The sequence below is a fragment of the Crocuta crocuta genome, unplaced genomic scaffold (assembly GCF_008692635.1).
Source record: "Crocuta crocuta isolate KB4526 unplaced genomic scaffold, BGI_CrCroc_1.0 scaffold25, whole genome shotgun sequence".
NCBI classification, from domain to species: domain Eukaryota; kingdom Metazoa; phylum Chordata; class Mammalia; order Carnivora; family Hyaenidae; genus Crocuta; species Crocuta crocuta.
Genome location: NW_027532015.1, coordinates 727928 through 747235, shown reverse-complemented (window position 1 = coordinate 747235; position 19308 = coordinate 727928). Strand labels below are relative to the sequence as shown.

Below are 19308 nucleotides of genomic sequence, written 5' to 3'. Positions count from 1 at the left end.
CTTTCCATTATAGCGCTTAACTTTCTGTTGCAATTCCATGTTTACACTTAAGTTTCCCTTGCTTGGTTTGAAACCGGCTCCTTCAGTGTGGACATCATCCTATTCATACTTAAATACCAGTTCAAGAGTAATACAAATTAAGTACAAATTGTATTTTAGGTAGCTATTTATGAAATGAAGTAAATAATGTTTCAAAATTAATATGCCAAATGGAGAAAGAAACATGTTAAGAATTTTAATAAATAACTGAGATTTATAAAAATGGGTATTAGATAACATTTAACTGTACTTGAATAGAGCATGGATTTCCAGAGGTCCCACCCGCCTCCGCCTCTCCAATTTGCTGAATAAATCTAGTTGTCAAATGTTGGAAAGCAGTCTCTTTCTCTGTCCTATATAAATTTAACCCAGAGTGCTATCACTAGATTTTGGAATCTTCCTATGTATGTCCATAGGAATTGAAGAAAGAATGAGAAAAGGAGCCTCTTAGCCCAAAAGCGGTTTGGAGGTGACCAAGAGGAAGAAACTTGATAATTTAGCTGAGGAAATGACGAGAAGGAAATTGTTTCGTGTCTCAGGAACCATGTGGAATTCCAAGATAAGAAAAACAGTTGCTAATTTGAGTATAAAAGCAGGAAACATGATACACTTGTTTCCTTTTATGCAAACACAAGTATATGAGGGGTTGTGTGTAAATTATTTTTCTCCTGCTGAACCACAAAGACATAGAATCAAAGTGCTTCTCTTGAACATACTGGCTTTTCTTTCTTTTTTTCTTCTGTCTCTTCTATTTCTTGTGGATATTATGGCTAATAACACAACAAGTTTAGGGAGTCCATGGCCAGAAAACTTTTGGGGTAAGATATTTTCTTTAACTGTTTTTAATTTAAAATTAGGATGCAGAAAATGTACTGCATAATTTATTGAAATAGTGAAAATCTTTGAGATAGTTTGTTTACCGTAATCTGATTATTTAAGTTTCCATAAGTTTATTATAATAAATATATTCACATAATGTTTTTAAAGTGGGTTTTGGAGACACTTAAGAAGAATCTGGACAGCAAGTATATATTTTGGTTGGTGTTACAGAAAATAATTGGAAAATAATGAGAATAAAAATACGAAAATAAAGAGATGGAAGTAATTGTCGTTTAGAATATGATAATGCAGATTTTGTTGGAAAATTGTTTTATTTGTCTTAAGGTTATAAAGTATATATTTTACTTACTGAAATCAAGAATTGCTGAAGAGGTTATTTTAATTTACATTGTCAATGCCATCCTCTTTATTTTCCAAAGGAAATCAAAATAACAAGATCTATACTTAAGAAGTGTGATGACATAGATAAAATAAGGAACCTTATTATGAAATTAGAGGAAGAAAAAACTATAATAAGAAAAGTTCATTTGAAATAACATTACATATAACATTAAAAGGAAGCCTATCACAGAGGAAAAAAGAAACAATACAAAAGCACCTTTTGGCGGAGTTCAGACACAGCTACTAGTTAAATATCAGCAACAAAGTAGAGCGAAGGTCAAAATTACCAGTTCTTCAAGGCTAAAGAAGGGAAATGCCAAGGAACAAGGGCTAAGATGTGAATTGACAAGTATTCTTGGATTCAGGGGTGTTTTAAAAAAACAAAGGGGGCAATTTCAGTTAAATTCAGAAAAAAAAAATAAAGGAAACAATGGAGTTTTTGAAGAGATCAATAGCCTTATTTTTTGTCCAGATCAGGTTTTTAATCCTCTCAGAGAACTATTCCATACTTTGTTTTGTGATTCATGGGGATGCTTTGGGAACTATCAGTGAAAACAATCTGCAATGTTGACTGTCCCTAACAACCTCACCTAGCTGTCCCCCATCACACAGATGTGCATGAAGGGAAAGAATTCTTTTTATTGTCCAAATTTAAAAAAAAAATTTTTTTTTTAACATCAACCCTTCATGTGTGCTTCAGGCCTGGAAAGGAGGGACATTAGTGAACATCCTAACATAATTATTAAAAAATAAGAAGAAAGTAAATTATGTTTGCGTATTGTTAAGAATGACTTCGGTAATAAGTAATTCTAGGGAAACATCAACAGCCAATAAGCCTTAGAATTGTGGGAGTGTTAATTATATATATTTGTTATAATACTGCTTGCTGTCTTCATTTATAGGAAAAGTGAATGCATTAAACACACACTGAAAAAACAGCTAGACTTTGTTTACGTGAAGTTCTTCATTACAAAAATAACTGTACAAATTATTTAAAAGTAAAATAGCTCTTACCGCAAAAAGTAATCTGTGAAAGCCAGATCAATTTTTTTCCAGACCATCTGAAGTTAAATTTCAGGTCTACTTAAGTGAAAGAAATCATTAGCCACTAACTAAAACATAAGTAATAATCATAAAATAAGCCTGACTTAAGACAAGGCTTAATTGAAGTCTATTTACCAATCCTAAAAACACTGATTTTTGTTTTAATATAGATATTTATGCTTGAGAAGGAATTCAAACTTACTGTGTCAAAGATAGTTTCTAGTGTTTCTATGTCTTAGGATGTGAATACAATGGAAAATAGATGGAAATAATGAAAACCAGCAAGAGGACTGTTACAATGATAAACATTAACAAAACCAATGCAAATATGCTGAGCAGGTATACTGTTTGATGATTTGGGAAGATATATGAAAGATCACATTATCTCTCCTGAGTTAAAAAATATTAAGTTTAAAATGTAAATTCTCACTGTAAATATACTAAATAGAAATTACCTAAAATAAAAATGTAGACCTTTTAAATTTTATTTTCTTTTTTTATATCTAAATCGTCATCTCTTTTGATCACTGACTCCACAAATATATTATTTTGAGAATCTTATAAAGTACATTACCATGTTTTGTCTCTTGTATCCAAAATCAGTTGCCGGCCTGGCATTTCGAATTTAGAGAATAAAGATGGAATTGTTGAGAAATGGAAAACTTGTGCATTGAACCATAGGAATTTCTTGAACTTAACACACTTAAGATGGATGAAAAGTTGTTTTCCAAATAACTTTTTTGGGGGGGGGGACTTAAATGAATGCTGAAAGATAAGATGATACCAGGTTATTAGCTTGCATTTTCATAGTAATCATGCACTAGGACTTATTTAATGTTAATGTTGTACAAGCATTACAGTCATTGGTGCAAGAGGAAGAAAAAAACTGGTTTGAGACCGACAGCACAGCCGAAGGCCACGTTGTACGTCTCTCCTTTGCTTTCTTTAATGCATTTCTCTTCTCTGGGAACATTCCCCAGCAAAGCAGCAGGAACCAGAACCTGTAAAATTTGCAGCATCCTGCCTTCCTGAAACAGTAGACATGTAACCTTAAACTTGGGATTCTTTCTCTCCCTCTCTCTCTGCTCCTCCCCCACTTTCTCTATCTCTCTCAAAATGCGTAAACTTAAACAATTTTTTTAAATGGCATAAATGGACCCAAAATCTTTCTTAGAGAAAAAAAACCCTGCAATAATATCTTCTATATTCCCTTCTCCTAAATAGCAAACAAATGGCGTTATATTTCAAATGCATCTCTAATTTGTATTTTTAAAACTCTTGGACATGTGTGCATCATTGCACGTGAACAGCCTACCAATTATTTCCTTTAGCTCAGTTACCCTGAGAGCTTGAAAAACAAGTGTTTACAAATTATTGTCTTAAAACTGCTGCATCTGATTTATATAAAGAAATTTGAAAATGCATCTCTCACTGGCCTCCATGATCAGAGATTATGATTCAGTAAGTATGAGCCTAGAAGGCTACACCGTTTAACAGGTCCCTGACCTTAGATTTCCTGCATCTACATTCAAGAGGGAAATTTGCCTAGAATAGTCTTTTCTGGCCATGGCCCTGTCAGGCTTTGTACTAGTGTTAGGCTGGTCTCAGAAAGCAAGTTAGGAAGTGTTTTCTTCTACTGATTCTTCTATGAATTATGGAAGTTTGTGTTTCCTAAAACTTTTCCCATTTAAATTTCCAAATATACTGCCTTAAAGCTGTTCAGGATATTTTCTCATATGTTTTTTTCAACATTTTATTATAAAAATATTCAGATGTAGAGAAACATCAAAGTATTTTTACAGTGGATACTCATACACATACCCCTTAGGTTCTAACATTTACTTTTTTACAATACTTATTTTACTCACTAATTTATTCACTTACATTTCAAAGTAGATTGAAAATGTCAGTATGCTTCTTCCATTACTTCAGCATGTATAGCATTAATCAGAATTCAATATTTTTAATGTTTTTTCTTTTAAAGTCAAATTTATCTACAATGAAGTGTATAAAATAAATAATATTGAAGTGCACATTGTAACTGAACATTTGCTGAATTTTTATTTTTTTAATTTTATTAAAACAAATTTTTAAATGTTTTTATGTATTTCTGAGAGAGAGAGAGACAGCGTGAGCAGGGGAGGATGAGAGAGAGAGGAGACACAGAATCTGAAGCAGGCTCCAGGCTCTGAGCTGTCAGCACAGAGCCTGATGTGGGTCTCAAACCCACAAACCGTGAGATCATGACCTGAGCCAAAGTCAGACACTTAACCGATTGAGCCACCCAGGCGCCCCACATTTGATGAATTTGTACACACCTGAATGTACACACCTGAATTACTCTATCCCCAGTCTTGGATATTAAATATTATCACCAACCTGAAAAGTTCCCTAATTCCAATCCCAGTCAGTTCCTGCCTACACCATCCCCAGAAGAAATGTTTATTTTGCTTTTTTCTGGAACAGATTAGCTTTGCCTGTTCTAGAACTTCACACAAATGAAATCATACAGTATTTACTCTTTTGGCTATTAAGTATAGAGCTGTAACAGATATTCTTATAAGAGTCTGTTGTTGATATATGTTTTCATTATTCTTGGTAACTTCCTAGAAGTGGAAGAGCTGGTCAGAGCTTTGATGGAGGTTTGATTTTACAAAAATTGTCAAGCCTTTTTCCAAAGTGGTTATACAATTTATTTTTTCCAACAATGTATGAGGGGTCCAGCTGGCTTCAGATATTTACCAATAGCTCTCCTTTAGTCTCAACCCTTTATGTTTTAGCCTTTCTGGTCACTATTTAGTTTTATCTTCTCGTGGTTTTAGTTTGTATCTTCCTGATGCCTGATGATGATGAGCAGAGTTTGGCAAAGGATAGCTTAAAGGCTAAATATCATGCATAGCCTGTTTGTATAAATAAAGTTTTATTGGGGTATTTGTTGTGTGTTCATGCTGTTTTGTGCTACAATAACAGAGTTGAGTAGTTTCAGTAATGTATGACCTGAAAAACCTAAAATATTTGTTCCCTGGACCTTTAAAGAAAAAAAGTTTGCTGATTCCTGACACTGAACATCTTCTCTTGTGCTTAGTGGCCTTTGAATATATATTCTGAAGAAGTGTCTGTTCATTTCTTTGGCCCATTTTTATTTTCTTTATCTTTTTCTTCTTTTCCTCCTCCTCCTTCTTCTTTTTCTTTTTCTTCTTGTCTTTTCATCATTGATGTAAAAAGTCCTTTATATATTCTGGTTATCAGTCAGTTGTCAGATACATATTTGTAAATTTTTTTATGTTTATTTATTTATTTGAGTGAAAGAGAGGGAGAGAGACAGAGAGAGAGAGAGAGAGAGAGAGAGAGGAGGAGGGACAGAGAAAGAGGGAAAGAGAGAAATCCCAAGCAGACAGAGCTTATGGGGCTTGAAAGATGAAGCTGAAATCAAGAATTCGAAACTTAACCAACTGGGCCACTCAGGCACCCTTGTAAATGTTTTCTACCTGTCTGTGGCTTGCTTAATTATTTTCTAAAGTGTCTTTGCTGAGCAGATTAAAAAATTTTTAAGTCTAATCTGTCTATCTAGATATCACCTATCTACTGTGTATGTGCTTTAAAAGAAATTAAAAGAAAATAGTTTTTTCTATTTACACTGATACTAGTTCTGATGTTCTTTATTTCTTCCTGCAGCTCTAAGTCTTTCATCTAATATCATTCCTCTTCAATCTAAGGATTCCATTTAGCAAAGCTTTTTTTTTTTCCAAAAACTTTTAATATTTATTTATTTTTGAGAGAGAGAGAGAGATGGAGTGTGAGCAGGGGAGGGGCAGAGAGAGAGGGAGACACTGAATCTGAAGCAGGCTCCAGGCTCCGAGCTGTCACCACAGAGCTTGATGTGGGGCTCAAACCCACGAACTGTGAGATCATGGCCTGAGCTGAAGTTGGATGTTTAACCAAGTGAACCACCCAGGGGCCCCATCTACATAATCTCTTCTAATGTCATCTTTTTAATTTCTGATATTAGTAGTTCTCTCTTCTTTTTCTTCTTCCTTCCCTCCTTCCCATTTGGTCATTCTAATCAATGTTGATCAATTTTTTTATTAGATTTTATTTTCATGGGAAACTACATTAGGCTTTGATTAATTTTCCCTCTTTGTTTTTTTCCTTTTTTTCTTTTTTCCTATGTCCTTACATTCTGCTTTCTCTTAATTATTTACTGTATTATTTCATTTTACTTGACTTTGATTTAGGGGTTTTTTTGGTTAACTTTTTGATATGGAATATTATATAATTAATTTTCAGCCTTTCTTCTTTGTATTTTTTAATTTTTTAAGTTTATATATTTATTTTGAGAGGGACAGAGAGAACGCTGGTGGGGAAGGGGCAGAGAGAGAAGAAGAGAGAGAATACCAAGCAGGCTTCACACTGTCAGTGCAAAGCCTTATGCGAAGCTCAAAACTCACAAAATCATAATTTCATGACCTGAGCAGCAATCAAGAGTCAGATACTTAACTGACTGAGCCACACAGGCACCCCAGCCTTTCTTCTTTTTACATTTATGCCTCTAAAGCTACACATTTTCCTCTACACACAGCTTTAAGTGCATTTCATGTGTTTTGATATTTCATATTTTTAATATAACTCAGTTAAAATATCCTCTAATTTTCATCAGATATTCTTATTTGAATATTCTTATAGGTTCCCATTCTTCATTGAAAATTTTCAACTTGTGTATTTTATTAATTCTTGGTTATTTTAATAGTTGTATTTGATAACTGTAATCTCTTGATAATTTATGGTTATTATTCTATGATAGTCATTCTCTTGATTTTTGTTCATTTGGTCTTGTCTTTGGAATGCTTTGCAATTTGTTATTTATGCTTAGTATTGGCTGAAGAATTGTAGAAACAATTTTAGACTCTATGTTTATCTTTTTCTAGGAAGGATTAATATTTCTTCTGGAATTATTGGGGTCAGATCTATTTTTATTTTATTTATTTATTTTATTTTATATTTTATTAAGGTGAAATTTTAAATAGGGCAAGCAGGGTAGGCCTATATAAGATGGTGATATATGAATGAAAACCTGAAGTTAGACATGGAGATAGCTGGGGAAACAATTTCTAAAATAGGTTACAACCAGTGAAGGCTCTAAGTCAGGAGCATATCCAGTATGTTTAAGGAATAGCAAAGAGGGTAGTGTGGATGAAGTTAAGACAGAGGAAGGGTAAAAATGAGCACAGATCATTGGGAACAGGTCAAGTTGGAACTTTAAGAACATTTTTAGGAGTCTACTTTTGCTCTGGGAAAAGTGGAGGGTTTAGAACAGGCTAGTATGATTTGACTTCTATTTTCAAAGGTTCAGTCTGGCTAGTGTATTGAGAATAAAGGGTTGTTGGGGAATGGGGGAAATTATAGGGTCAGAGGTGGTGGTCACGTGGACTAGGGAGGCGGTACGGTAGGTGGAAGTTGAATTCTGCATGTATTGTGGGAAAAAACCAAATAGGATTTTCTGGCAGATAAGCTACACATAGAAAATACTCTTTGTTTACTTTATTATAATCAATCAAGTTTTCTGTACCCTAAATATTATTCTCCCTAAAAACTGTCAAATTCTTCTTATTGCATGAACCATCCTCCCCTATACTCTAGGGTACCAAGAACAGAATAGCTTTCTTTGGCATTAGCTGAGCTGATTCTTAAAATGGCAAAGGGTTTTGTGAATTGATCAATGTTCCATTCTGTTGACAGTGATAAAATCACTTTTCAGGTAGTGGAACAATTCAACTCAAAGCCACTAGATGGTGACCTCTACTAAATTTTAATACTAATGGACGGAATTTGAAGCATTGATTAGATGTACTGAAAGCCAGATTCAATATTAGAATCTTAGAACTGAAAGATACTATAGTTGCCATTATTTCTAGGTCAGTAAGGGCCAAATGACTTGGGTAAATTATTCAACCATTAGTAGAAGTAGTTATTATCCACTGAGGACTTATGTACTAGCCCTTTGCTAGTTGTATAGACATGTATTACAAATCAGGATAAGGATATCTAATTTATATTTTTTTACCTTACTGATGTTGGAATTTGTACCTTTTGCCTTCAAAGGGAGATATGCATTTTTAAACATAATAATTTGGTCTCACAAGTTTCATGATACTGTAATTACTTGAAGTAACATTATGGCTCATTCTTTCTCCCTTAAGATTATTGATAAATAAGAAGGCAAATTGTCCTTTAAAAAGAAGGATCTGAGGGCGCCTGAGTGGCTCAGTCAGTTGAGCGTCCGACTTCAGCTCAGATCATGATCTCATGGTTTGTGGGTTCGAGCTCTGCGTCAGGCTTTATGCTGAATGCTTGCTCAGAGCCTAGAGCCTTTCTCGGATTCTGTGTCTCCTTCTCTCTCTGTCCCTCCCTGGCTCATGCACTGTCTTACTCTGTCTCTCAAAAATAAATGTAAAAAAAAAAAATTAAAAAAAAGAAGTATCTGTGCCAATGTATTTTTTGGGTATGTTTTTTTTACTAGTATGTTTTTAAAAAAGGCTTTCAAAATTTATTATCAAAAATCTGCCAGAATGAAATTACATTATGAAAATTTAAAGCTGTATGGCCAATAGATGCTGTTTTCATTTTCTGAATTCTAGTTTGGTTCAGAAAAATCATTAACTATAGTTAAATAAATTTTTAAAAAGTCCCTATGGAAGACCGTTCTGGAACAGGCTATACTAAAATTATCGCTTGAATAGATAAAGGGGATGAAGAGTATATTGATCTTGATGAGTACAGAATTGTTGAATCATTATTTTGTACACCTGAAAGTAATAGAACATTGTATGTTAATTAAACTTGAACAAAAATTTTAAGAAATATGACTTGACTGTACTTTATTTCTTATTCCTTTTCTGTACTTTTGTACTTATTTTTAAAGTTTGGATTTAAAGAAACTTTCAAAGATAGATAAGGGGGGCCTGGGTGGCTCAGTTGGTTAAGCGTCCAACTTTGGCTCGGGTCATGATTTCATGGTTCATGAGTTCGAGCCCCGCATCACACAGAGCCTGGAGCCTATTTTGTGGGATTCTGTGTCTCCCTCTCTCTCTCTCTGCTCTTCCCCTATGTTCTCTCTCTCTCACCTCTCTCTCTAAAAAATAAACATTAAAAAAATTTTTAAAGAAGATAGAGAAGTTTTTTATCATATATTTTAGCAAGTTTTAGAGATTCTTATGTCATTATTATCATTCATAACTATAAAAAATTATGCACATATGGTAGCAGCATAAGAATTAGTACGATAATTTCTAACATGGGTATTTGACTAACTTTATGGGTTAGGAAACCATTTTCATGTATGTGCACTCAACTGAATAACAAAATTAAGCAAATTCATATTAAAGCAGTATGACTTTTTCCTGTCATTTTTGGGACTTCTGCAAGTTCCATCTTATATTACTTTATATTCATTCAAAATGTAACTGGTTTATTATTAATGTGTATATACCATTCTCATGATTCTCGTGTATTTAGAATTTGTCATTTAATCTTTTTTATGTATCTCTATAACCCTATATAGTCTTCTCTTTATAACCATAATACGACATGTTGAGTCATTATTACCTATTCTTCTTGCCATTGCCCCAGATTTCAGGCACAGAGAGGACATCTACAGTGTTAAATATGATATTTAATAGTATAACATCATAAATATTATAATATAGAAACATTATAACCATAAAGAAGAAGTATTTGAAATAGATTTATTGTCAAGCTATGCTCCTAGAAATATTGTTCTATTCTTAGCGCCATGAAAAGTGATCTTTTTACTCACAAAACTTAAATTTCTCATTTAAGAAGGTTTTGATGGTTGAATATATTCTATAACAATTGGTCTACCGGAGTTTGGATATTACCCTTGTTTTCTTATATCAGAATAATATATTTTGGAAATCAGACATCTGGCACATTAATATATTTCTTACTCTGTGTATTTTGGTTGCCTTGCTAATTTTCTCCACTTCATCTTAGCCAAAAGACCAAGAAGTGATTGCTAATTTTCTCAATCAATTTCATAGACATTATTTTCCCTTAATTGTACATTTTGAAAGTTTCTACTTTTTTTCTTGAAATTAAACCTTATGCTATTTTTCTTTTTTTAAATGTTTTTAGTTATTTTTGAGGAAGAGAGACAGTGAGACAGAGAGACAGAGTACAAGTAGGGGAGGGGCAGAGTGAGAGGGAGACACAGAATCTGAAGCAGGCTCCAGTACTAAGCTGTCAGCACAGAGCCCCACGCGGGGCTCAAGTTCATGAACTATGAGACCATGACCCTAGCCTAAGTCTGATGCTTAACCGGCTGAGCCACCTAGGCGCCCCAAACCTTATACTCTTTTTCAATAAAGATGAACCACCGAGAACATTTTATTTGTCAGAAGAGACAGCAATAGAGAGACTCAAAGGATACAAACACTGAGACTGTGTGTAGGAACTCCTATAACCATTAAAAGCCTTTGTTGGGTAACTGAATCTATTTTCTCTTTTAAGATTCTAGTTTTATCTCCAGTTAGTTGAAATGAAGTGAATATATCTCTTTAATATCATCTATTATATCTGCTTATAACCTGAGATATTTAGAATCCTCGATCAGGTCATAGTGGTTAGTTACATAGGTTTTATACAGAAACACGGAGGCATATACTTTGCAAACTTGAATAGTTGTCTTCTCATTTTATGCCATTTATGAGTGAAAGCAATCATCCCCAGACCAGTACTAGCTGTCAGTATTCAGTCACTAAAACAAATCAAGTGTTAGTTCTACTACGTAAAACTTAGACTCTGTTTCAGTATCACTAAAATGAGGATTCTGAGCCAAGGCATATTTAAGAGTTAGTTTTAGCTGAAACCCCTTATCTGTAATTCTATATCTGAAGTTTTTAATATTTCTTTTTTTAATTAAAAAGTATTGAAATGTTTTATTTATTTTTGAGAGACAGATTATAAGCAGGGGAGGGGCAGAGAGAGAGGAAGATACAGAATCGGAGGCAGATTCCAGGCTCTGAGCTGTCAGACAGAACCAAATGTGGGGCTTGAACTCGTGAACCACAAGATCATGACCTGAGCCGAAACCGGATGCTTAAATGACTGAGCCACCCAGGTGCCCCTGAAGTTCTTAACATTTCAAATTCTCCAGTAGAGGCTGTTGATTCAGGAGAATGTTATCTACAGAATGCGTAATATTGCTTTAGCACAATTTTCCCAAATATATCTGTTTGTAACAGGCTACCAAATCTGGTATTAAATTTGTACACTTTTTATGCATTTTAAGTTCTTCACTTACATTTTAGATTAATGTTTTCTTACAACACACCTAAGAAATAAACTATTCCCCTTATGGGGCTGCTTGATAATTAAGTGGTATGATACATGCAAAACAGTGCTTGAGATCTATAAATTAAATTAATTAAATAGAAACATACTACAGTGTTTAACAAAATCATGAAATAAAAATAAGATTACATTTTTTATAAATTATATTCCTCCAAATATCGAAATTACGTAAAGGTGTTTTTTTTAATGTTTATTTATTTATTTTGAGACAGAGAGAGAGAGTATGAGCAGGGGAGGGGCAGAGAGAGAGGGGAGGAGAGACAGAATCTTAAGCAAGCTCCATGCTCAGTGCAGAGCCTTATGCCAGCCTCAATCTCACAACCATAGGATCATGACCTGAACTGAAATCAAGAGTGAGATGCTCAACCAACTGAGCCACCCAGGTGACCCAAATTTACCTAATGAAAACTTTCTGGGGTAGAATAATAGAACTTCAAATTTGGAAGGAGCTTATAGTTTACATACTATATTTCTACCTAATGCCTTATTTTCCTATTCAAAAGTACAACATCTAGATGAACCTTAGTGTATTTTTCATTCATTATTCTAAATAAGAAGACAGCATTTCTGAATGATTTTGTCCAGATTCTGTGATTAAAGCATTTCTCATTATAATCAACTCATGGATTCTCTGGGGCATAAACTATTCTATAAAGAAACTCTTCCAGGGATGACTAATCACTTAATAGCGTTTAATAATGAATTATTCAAATTATATGTAATACATATCACACAAAAAAGATTGCCAAAACCTCACTGAAATAGGTAAAATTAGGTTTTTTTAAACCAAAGTACCAAACATACTAAACTGCCTGGACTCATAGACTTATTTGAGAAGAAGGCAGAAGAGTTAGTTCTATGGAGGATTTGAGTAGCTCATGATTTTTATTTATTTTCTAGAGCAATTTTTCAGGGAGGGGCGCCTGGGTGGCTCAGTATGTTGAGTGTCAGAGTCTGATTTCCACTCAGGTCGTGATCCCAGGGTCGTGAGATTGAGCCCTGAATCAGGCTCTGCACAGCACAGAGATTCTCTCTCTCTGCCATTCTCCCACACCAAGCTTGCTCTCTCTCTCTCAAATTAAACAAAAAGCCAAAAAAGCAAAAAAAAAAAAAAACACAAAAACCCAAAAAACACATTTTTCAGTGAAGTATAGAATTTATGCAGCCAAAACCTAAAGGAAATTTAGTGTTAATGATTATGAAACAATAAAAATTGAGCAAATCTATCCTCTCATAAACTTAAAACAGGAAAGGTATGTAAATCTCATGAAGTGAGTAGATACTCAAACTTCTCTAAAACATTATAATTTAACCTGATTATTAAATCACTACTAGAAAATAACATCATAATTAAGATCTTAGGAGCAAGAGCCTCTAAACCTCAGTTTATAGCCCCACTTCACCCATATCTTATTTCTAGCATTTTAGAAGGTGTAATACTTTGGAGTAATTTCTAGATTCTTTTGACTTTGGGTCTCTTGTGACCAAATTTTGTCTTTCCTATTCTTACTGTTTCTTCCCAGACTAAGTCATTATTGTTATTGTGTATCTGAGTCTTGGCAGGAATGTTCAGACTTGTTTCAACTATCTTCCCTGCTCTGTGCCTGGGTCTATCTCATTTATCATGGTTAGCTCTATATTCTATCCTTCCTCTTAGGTCACTTTGTTCAAGCCCCTTTTTCCTGCCCACTGTAGACAGATTGAACTTTTTAGAGATGCACTCATAATCTTCCATCATCTGACCTCAATCTGCTCTGGGCAAAGTGGCCAACATGCTCCCTCGTTGCAGTCTTAGAGGACATTTTCTTACCTTAATTGAAGTCTTATAGGATGTAAACTCCACCAGGGCTCACATTTTGTTTTCTTCACTGTTGCCTGTAAATTTAGAACTACTTGGTATCTAGTGGGGGTCTTATACATGAAACAAGTGAATAGATAAATGTCTCGGGGGCAAGTCGCTGGTAATCACTTCCACCTAAAATTCTCTTGTTACTTAGATTCAGTGCTAGCATGTTTGGTTTGTTTTTTTGTTTTTTTTTGTGTTTTTTTTTTTTTTGTCTCCCCAGACCTCCCAAATTAGTCATTCTCTGTTTCCTTGCTTCCTTCTGCTACCTGTTAAATTGTGATTTTCCTGGCTATTTATTCTCAACTCACTTCTTCTAAACACACTCTTGCTTTTAGTGTGAGTGCTTTCCATGATGGCTGCCAGTCTCTTGTAATATGAAGATTCCAAATGAATAACTCAGGGGCACTCAAATTCAGCAACTTCCATAATCTTACATTTCTTCTTGGTTTGGATAAATGATGCTAGTCTCCTTGCCTGCTCACGCCAGAAGCCGGGGGTCATTTTATTTTTAATTTTTTTAATGTTTTCATTTATTTCTGAGAGAAAGAGAGAGAGACAGCGTAAGCAGGGGAGGGTCGAGAAAGAGGGAGACAAAGAATCCGAACCAATCTCCAGGCTCTGAGGTGTCAGCACAGAGCCCGACGCGAGGCTTGAACCCACGAACCGTGAGATCATGACCTGAGCCGAAGTCAGGTGCTTAGCAGACTGAGCCACCCAGGTGCCCCCGGGGGGGTCATTTTAGATTCCTCCTTTCCTCAATTTACCACCATATGGCGTTTTTACTGGTTGACTTTTAGTTTTAGAGGACAGAACTAAGGAGGAATTTTGTGTCCTTTGTTTTCACTTTTTCTTTTTTTTTTTTGTCTTGAAGGACCCTAAATTTTCCCCTCACTCTTTCCTCTTTTCTTTTTCATTATGTGGTTTCCAAAAAGCACCTCTCTTTCTCTTTCATTCCTGTTTTTAACACCTTTATTGAGATAATTCACATATCATATGATTCACCCACTAAATGGTACAATAAATGTTTTGTTATTCACACAAAGTTGTGTGACCATTGCCACCATCTAACATGAGAACACTGTCCTTCAAAAAGAAACCCATGGCCATTAGCATTCCCTCCCATTCCCTCCCACCCCACCCACCAGCCCTACGGAATCACTAATCTGCTTGCTCTCTCCATAGTTTCCCTCCCCCTCTTCTGGACATTTCTTGTAAATGGAATCCTACAAGATACGATCTTTTGACTGTACTCTTTACCCTCTTCTTCCTCAGGGAAGGATTACTTTCCAAGGCTGCTTTTTCACATTCTTGCCTGCACTTGTAAATCCCTTTACTATAGCCAGGAATGCTTAGGGAACAGAATACCTTTTCATTCCTTTTACACTTTTTCTGAAACTGTCCTTTCTCTCCACGAAGACTTGAGGTAGAAGAATGAGAGAGAATGTATTGATATCTGTTTTATCAGTTTACCTTCTCCATAACTTGAAGTTTGAATGTTCTTTCTCTTCTAATTATGCTGAAGGCATGGGTTTTGTATAGTTTCATTTGTTTTATTGTTTTTATATTGTTTTATTGTTCTCTATTTTCTTTTGGAAGAAATGCTGGGAAATTCAGATTTACACAGTTGCCATTGCCTTGGCAACCCAAAATTCCTATAACTTTTTTTTGTAGGTTCCCAGTATTTGGGGGCACTGATAGTTACAAGTTAATTTTGAATTTTATTATATAGCCAGTAAGTCTGATTTTATTTTCTGACTGTGTTTATTATTTACTTGCTTTTTCCTGACCAAGCCTGATTCTCGAAAATCTCTGTCTGAAGAGATTGAATTTTAAGGCTATGACTCAATATTACTTTCATGAGACACATTTTGGAAGAACAATACTTGGTCTAGCAGAGCTGTTCTAAATCATCTTATAATGTAGAGTCCTCTTCCTATTACAAAGAATTTATTGTTTAGATTTGATTTAAGCGACTGTTTTGGAGGATTTTGATCTAAGCATTTGTGAAGGTAATCGTGAAAGTAGAACAAAACATACATAGTCTTAACTCGAGATAAATGTGACCATATAAGGTGGAAGAATACTATTGGCTCCTATATCTTAAAATTAAGGAATAATGAGTATTCTTAAGTATTTATTAGCATTGGTTTGTTTTGCTATTTCTGGAATATATATTTTCTATATGTAAATTTTCTCTATCATAAATTACAACAATAACCTGAACAGAAACTTGGTAATCATAAAATCTAACTTTTTCATTTAAAACATAATAAAATGAGTCCAGATAAGTTTCCTAAAAATCATACAATATGTTAGGGATAAAGCCGAGTCAGGAACCGTGAATCAGTTAGCTTTTGCTGTATAACAGTCTACTTCAAAACATAGTGTGGTAGGGTCCTCTCCTTAAAGAGGAAAAAAAAAAAGAGAGAACAAAGGAGGAAAAAAACTCCAAAAACCTCACAAAACTTCAAGGTAACCTGGCTCTGCGCCTATGTGAAAACATCCCTCATGACCTTGTAAACTGAGACCACTTAGTCAGACTACATGTTTGTATGTGTTCCCATATATGGGAGACAAAGAAATAGAAAACGTATTAAAAAAACTATGCCATGTGACATTGGATGCTCCATTCTTCCGGTATGAACCCAACTGAGTGGCACCACAGGAATAAAGTTGCTTCCTGGAAATTAAACAGCCTCGGTGTCACGACTTTGTGCAAGAATCCTGCCACAATAATAGCTTAAAAATATCATTTATTCAGCTACAATTCTGTGGGTTAGTAGTTTGGACTGGGATCGGTCAGCTAGATATATTTTCTGTCAGTCTTCTCTCATGTGTCCCACTCAGTTGTTAGGAAAACTAACATCTGAATTATCTAGGAAAATCTCATTCATGTGTTTGGAGGCAGCAGTCTTTTGGTCAGAGCAATGGGTTAGCTGGTCCGATGTGTCCCTCATCATCCAAGAGGCTAGCCTGGGCTTGTTGGATGCTGGCGATTACAGGACTTCTGAGAACAGCTGGGGTAGAAGCTGAAAGGCCTCTTGAGGTTTAGGCTTCATTTTGCACAGTTTCAAATCCATTGCATCCTATTGGTCAAAGCAAGTCATGAAGCCAGCCCAGCTTCAAGGGGAGAGAAATAGATTCTACCTCTCAAAGGGAGGAACTTCAAAACATTTGCAGCCCTTCTGTTTGTTTGTTTGTCTGTTTCACAATCTCAAAACCTCACTGAGCTAATTTCCAGTCTGTGACCCTCTCAGTACTGAATCCCTAGATAAGCAATTAGATAAGATAGACTACCTCTTTACTTAACAGTAACTAATTTTTGTTGATGAAACCGTAGACTAATTTTCCTTGATGAAACCAAAAAGTGATGCTTGAAATGGATCTTGAAGAATAGATTTTTCAGACAGATGTTTAAAAGTTGTGTCCAGATATAAGGAAAACGATGTGGAAAAGCACAGAGCTGGAGAGAAAAAGACAGGCTTTGGGACAGTGAGGAAATCAGCATGACTTGTGGGTTAGATCATGGGGGAATGGGGTGGGGTCTTCCAAGCCTGGTGATAAGACATGAGAGGGCTCTTCTGGTATGCAGAATGTCTTTACTTCAAAGCAGGGGCTCTGCTGCCCAGTTTTATTTTTAAAAAATTGGTTTTTAGCTCATAAGAAGAAGCAGCAAGGTAGACTTTCCATTTTGGGAAAACAACTCCCCTGCCCCCCGAACAGGAAATCTGAACAAATGGAAGTTCTGTGAATTGAAGGATACCAGTGTATAGCAGAAATTCTATGGATTCAGGAGACAAAAATTTCATTATCACAATGAGGGCATGAGGGCAGCATGGACTGGAACTGATGGCCCAGGAAAGTGCACAGTGCTCTGCACGGGTCATGTCATCAATGAGTCAAGAGATACAGGTTACAGTCCAGGAGTTCAGGAAATAGAACATAAATCAGTCAGCCCACCAGGTGGCTCCAGCTCAGCACTTCCTGTCTCAAAATGACCACAGGAAGTGAGATGTCATGAAGCCTGCAGGTGGGAGACATCACTGGGGTTGATGAAAGCAGATGCAGGAAAAGGCAAAGTCAATTTGACTACAAAATCCTTTATCAATTTCTGGCACATTATAACTCCCATAACTCAAAAGGAAATAGTCTTCTTTGCAAGCTTATAAAAATGTATGAACTAAAGGATCGCCTTTAAGAAAAGAGGGCTTTGCTTATTTCTTTTTAAATATTTTTTATTTATTTCTGAGAGAGAGAGACAGAGCATGAGCAGGGGAGGGAGAGAGAGAGAGGGAGACACAGAATCTGAAACAGTCTCCAGGCTCTGAGCTAGCTGTCAGCACAGAGCCCGACACGGGCCTCGAACCCAGGAACCATGAGATCATGACCTGAGCTGAAGTCGGACGCTTAACCGACTGAGCCACCCAGGTGCCCCCGCTTATTTCTTATTTCTTAAAGGTGATAAATTAATAGCATAAGCAACGTGGAATGCTACAGCTAAAAAATGTTAGTTTAGATCCTTTTGCTTTAATAAATGGAAGCATATCAGTTGATATTCACATATGTACCCAGCACCATCTTTTATTTCCCTAATTCAACGTCTGTTTCAATTAATCACTGTTCCATAGTTATAATTGGTACTCTGCTCTGTGGTTTTAGTTGAATACCTATTTGTAAATTAAATTACCTATTCGATTTTTGTTTGTTTCAGAGGATATTATAACGTCCTTCACAGTGTCCATTGCAATTGTGCTTGTAATTGGAGGATTTATTTGGGCTCTGTGTGTCTGTTTGTCTCGAAGAAGAGCCAGTGCTCCCATCTCGCAGTGGAGTTCAAGCCGGCGGCCTAGGTCTTATAACCATGGCCTCAACAGGACTGGGTTTTACCGCCACAGTGGCTGTGAACGGCGGAGCAACCTCAGCCTGGCCAGTCTCACTTTCCAGCGACAAGCTTCCCTAGAGCAAGCAAATTCCTTTCCAAGAAAATCAAGCTTCAGGGCTTCAACTTTCCACCCCTTTCTGCAAAGTCCGCCACTTCCGGTGGAAACTGACAGTCAGCTGGTGACTCTCCCTTCCTCCAGTGCAGTTCACACCATCAGCACTTCGCACAGTCTGAGCCGCCCGGATTTCCACTGGTCCAACAACAGTCTTCGAGTGGGCTTTTCCACACCGCCCCCACCTGCCTATGACTCAATTATAAAAGCGTTCCCAGATTCCTGAGGACGGTGCTTCTGTTTTTAAATTGTTTCTTCCTTTTCTTGGCTTTTCTTGAAAGAAGATGACAAACCAGCTAAACGGAATTTTGAGGGCATGACCCAAACAGCTAATGGGTTCCCGAGCTGATCTGTTCATGCGCTATAATTCAATGCAGAAAATGTAAAACACATTTTCTATGAATACCCTTTTTCCTTGTGTCTCACAAAATAGTAATATTTTCCAAAAAGTTATATATTTATGTTTTTTGTACTCAATCTGAAGGTTTTTAAGACAATGATTCTTATCTAAGACTCAGCTGTGATCCAGTATATAAATATTTTAGACTAAAATTAAAGCTTTTGATACTTGTGGTTTACAGTCCTCACTGACTGTCCTATGTGACTGCAAAGGGAAAAAAAATCACTAGGTCACTTTTTTTAAAAAAATCTATTCTAAAGAATTTTAATTTTACCTTATTCAGTGACATGAATCATTTTACAGTCTTGGATTTTTAATAGATTATATGAGCACAAAAATGACAGAACAGAGATTTTCAAGTTCCTTGATGCCACTCGTTTGTGAAAGTGTGGGAA

The 19308-nt window shown here is 35.7% G+C and overlaps 1 protein-coding gene across 1 annotated transcript; it reads left to right on the top strand.

Annotated features, from left to right (window-relative positions):
• The first annotated feature begins 790 nt into the window (after positions 1 to 790).
• Positions 791 to 19096, top strand: MYCT1 (MYC target 1). The gene is made up of 2 exons (XM_077776024.1): positions 791 to 857; positions 18231 to 19096. The coding sequence occupies exons 1-2, from the start codon at positions 806 to 808 to the stop codon at positions 18737 to 18739; spliced, it is 561 nt and encodes a 186-aa protein (XP_077632150.1). The 5' UTR covers positions 791 to 805; the 3' UTR covers positions 18740 to 19096.
• The last annotated feature ends 212 nt before the right edge of the window (positions 19097 to 19308 follow it).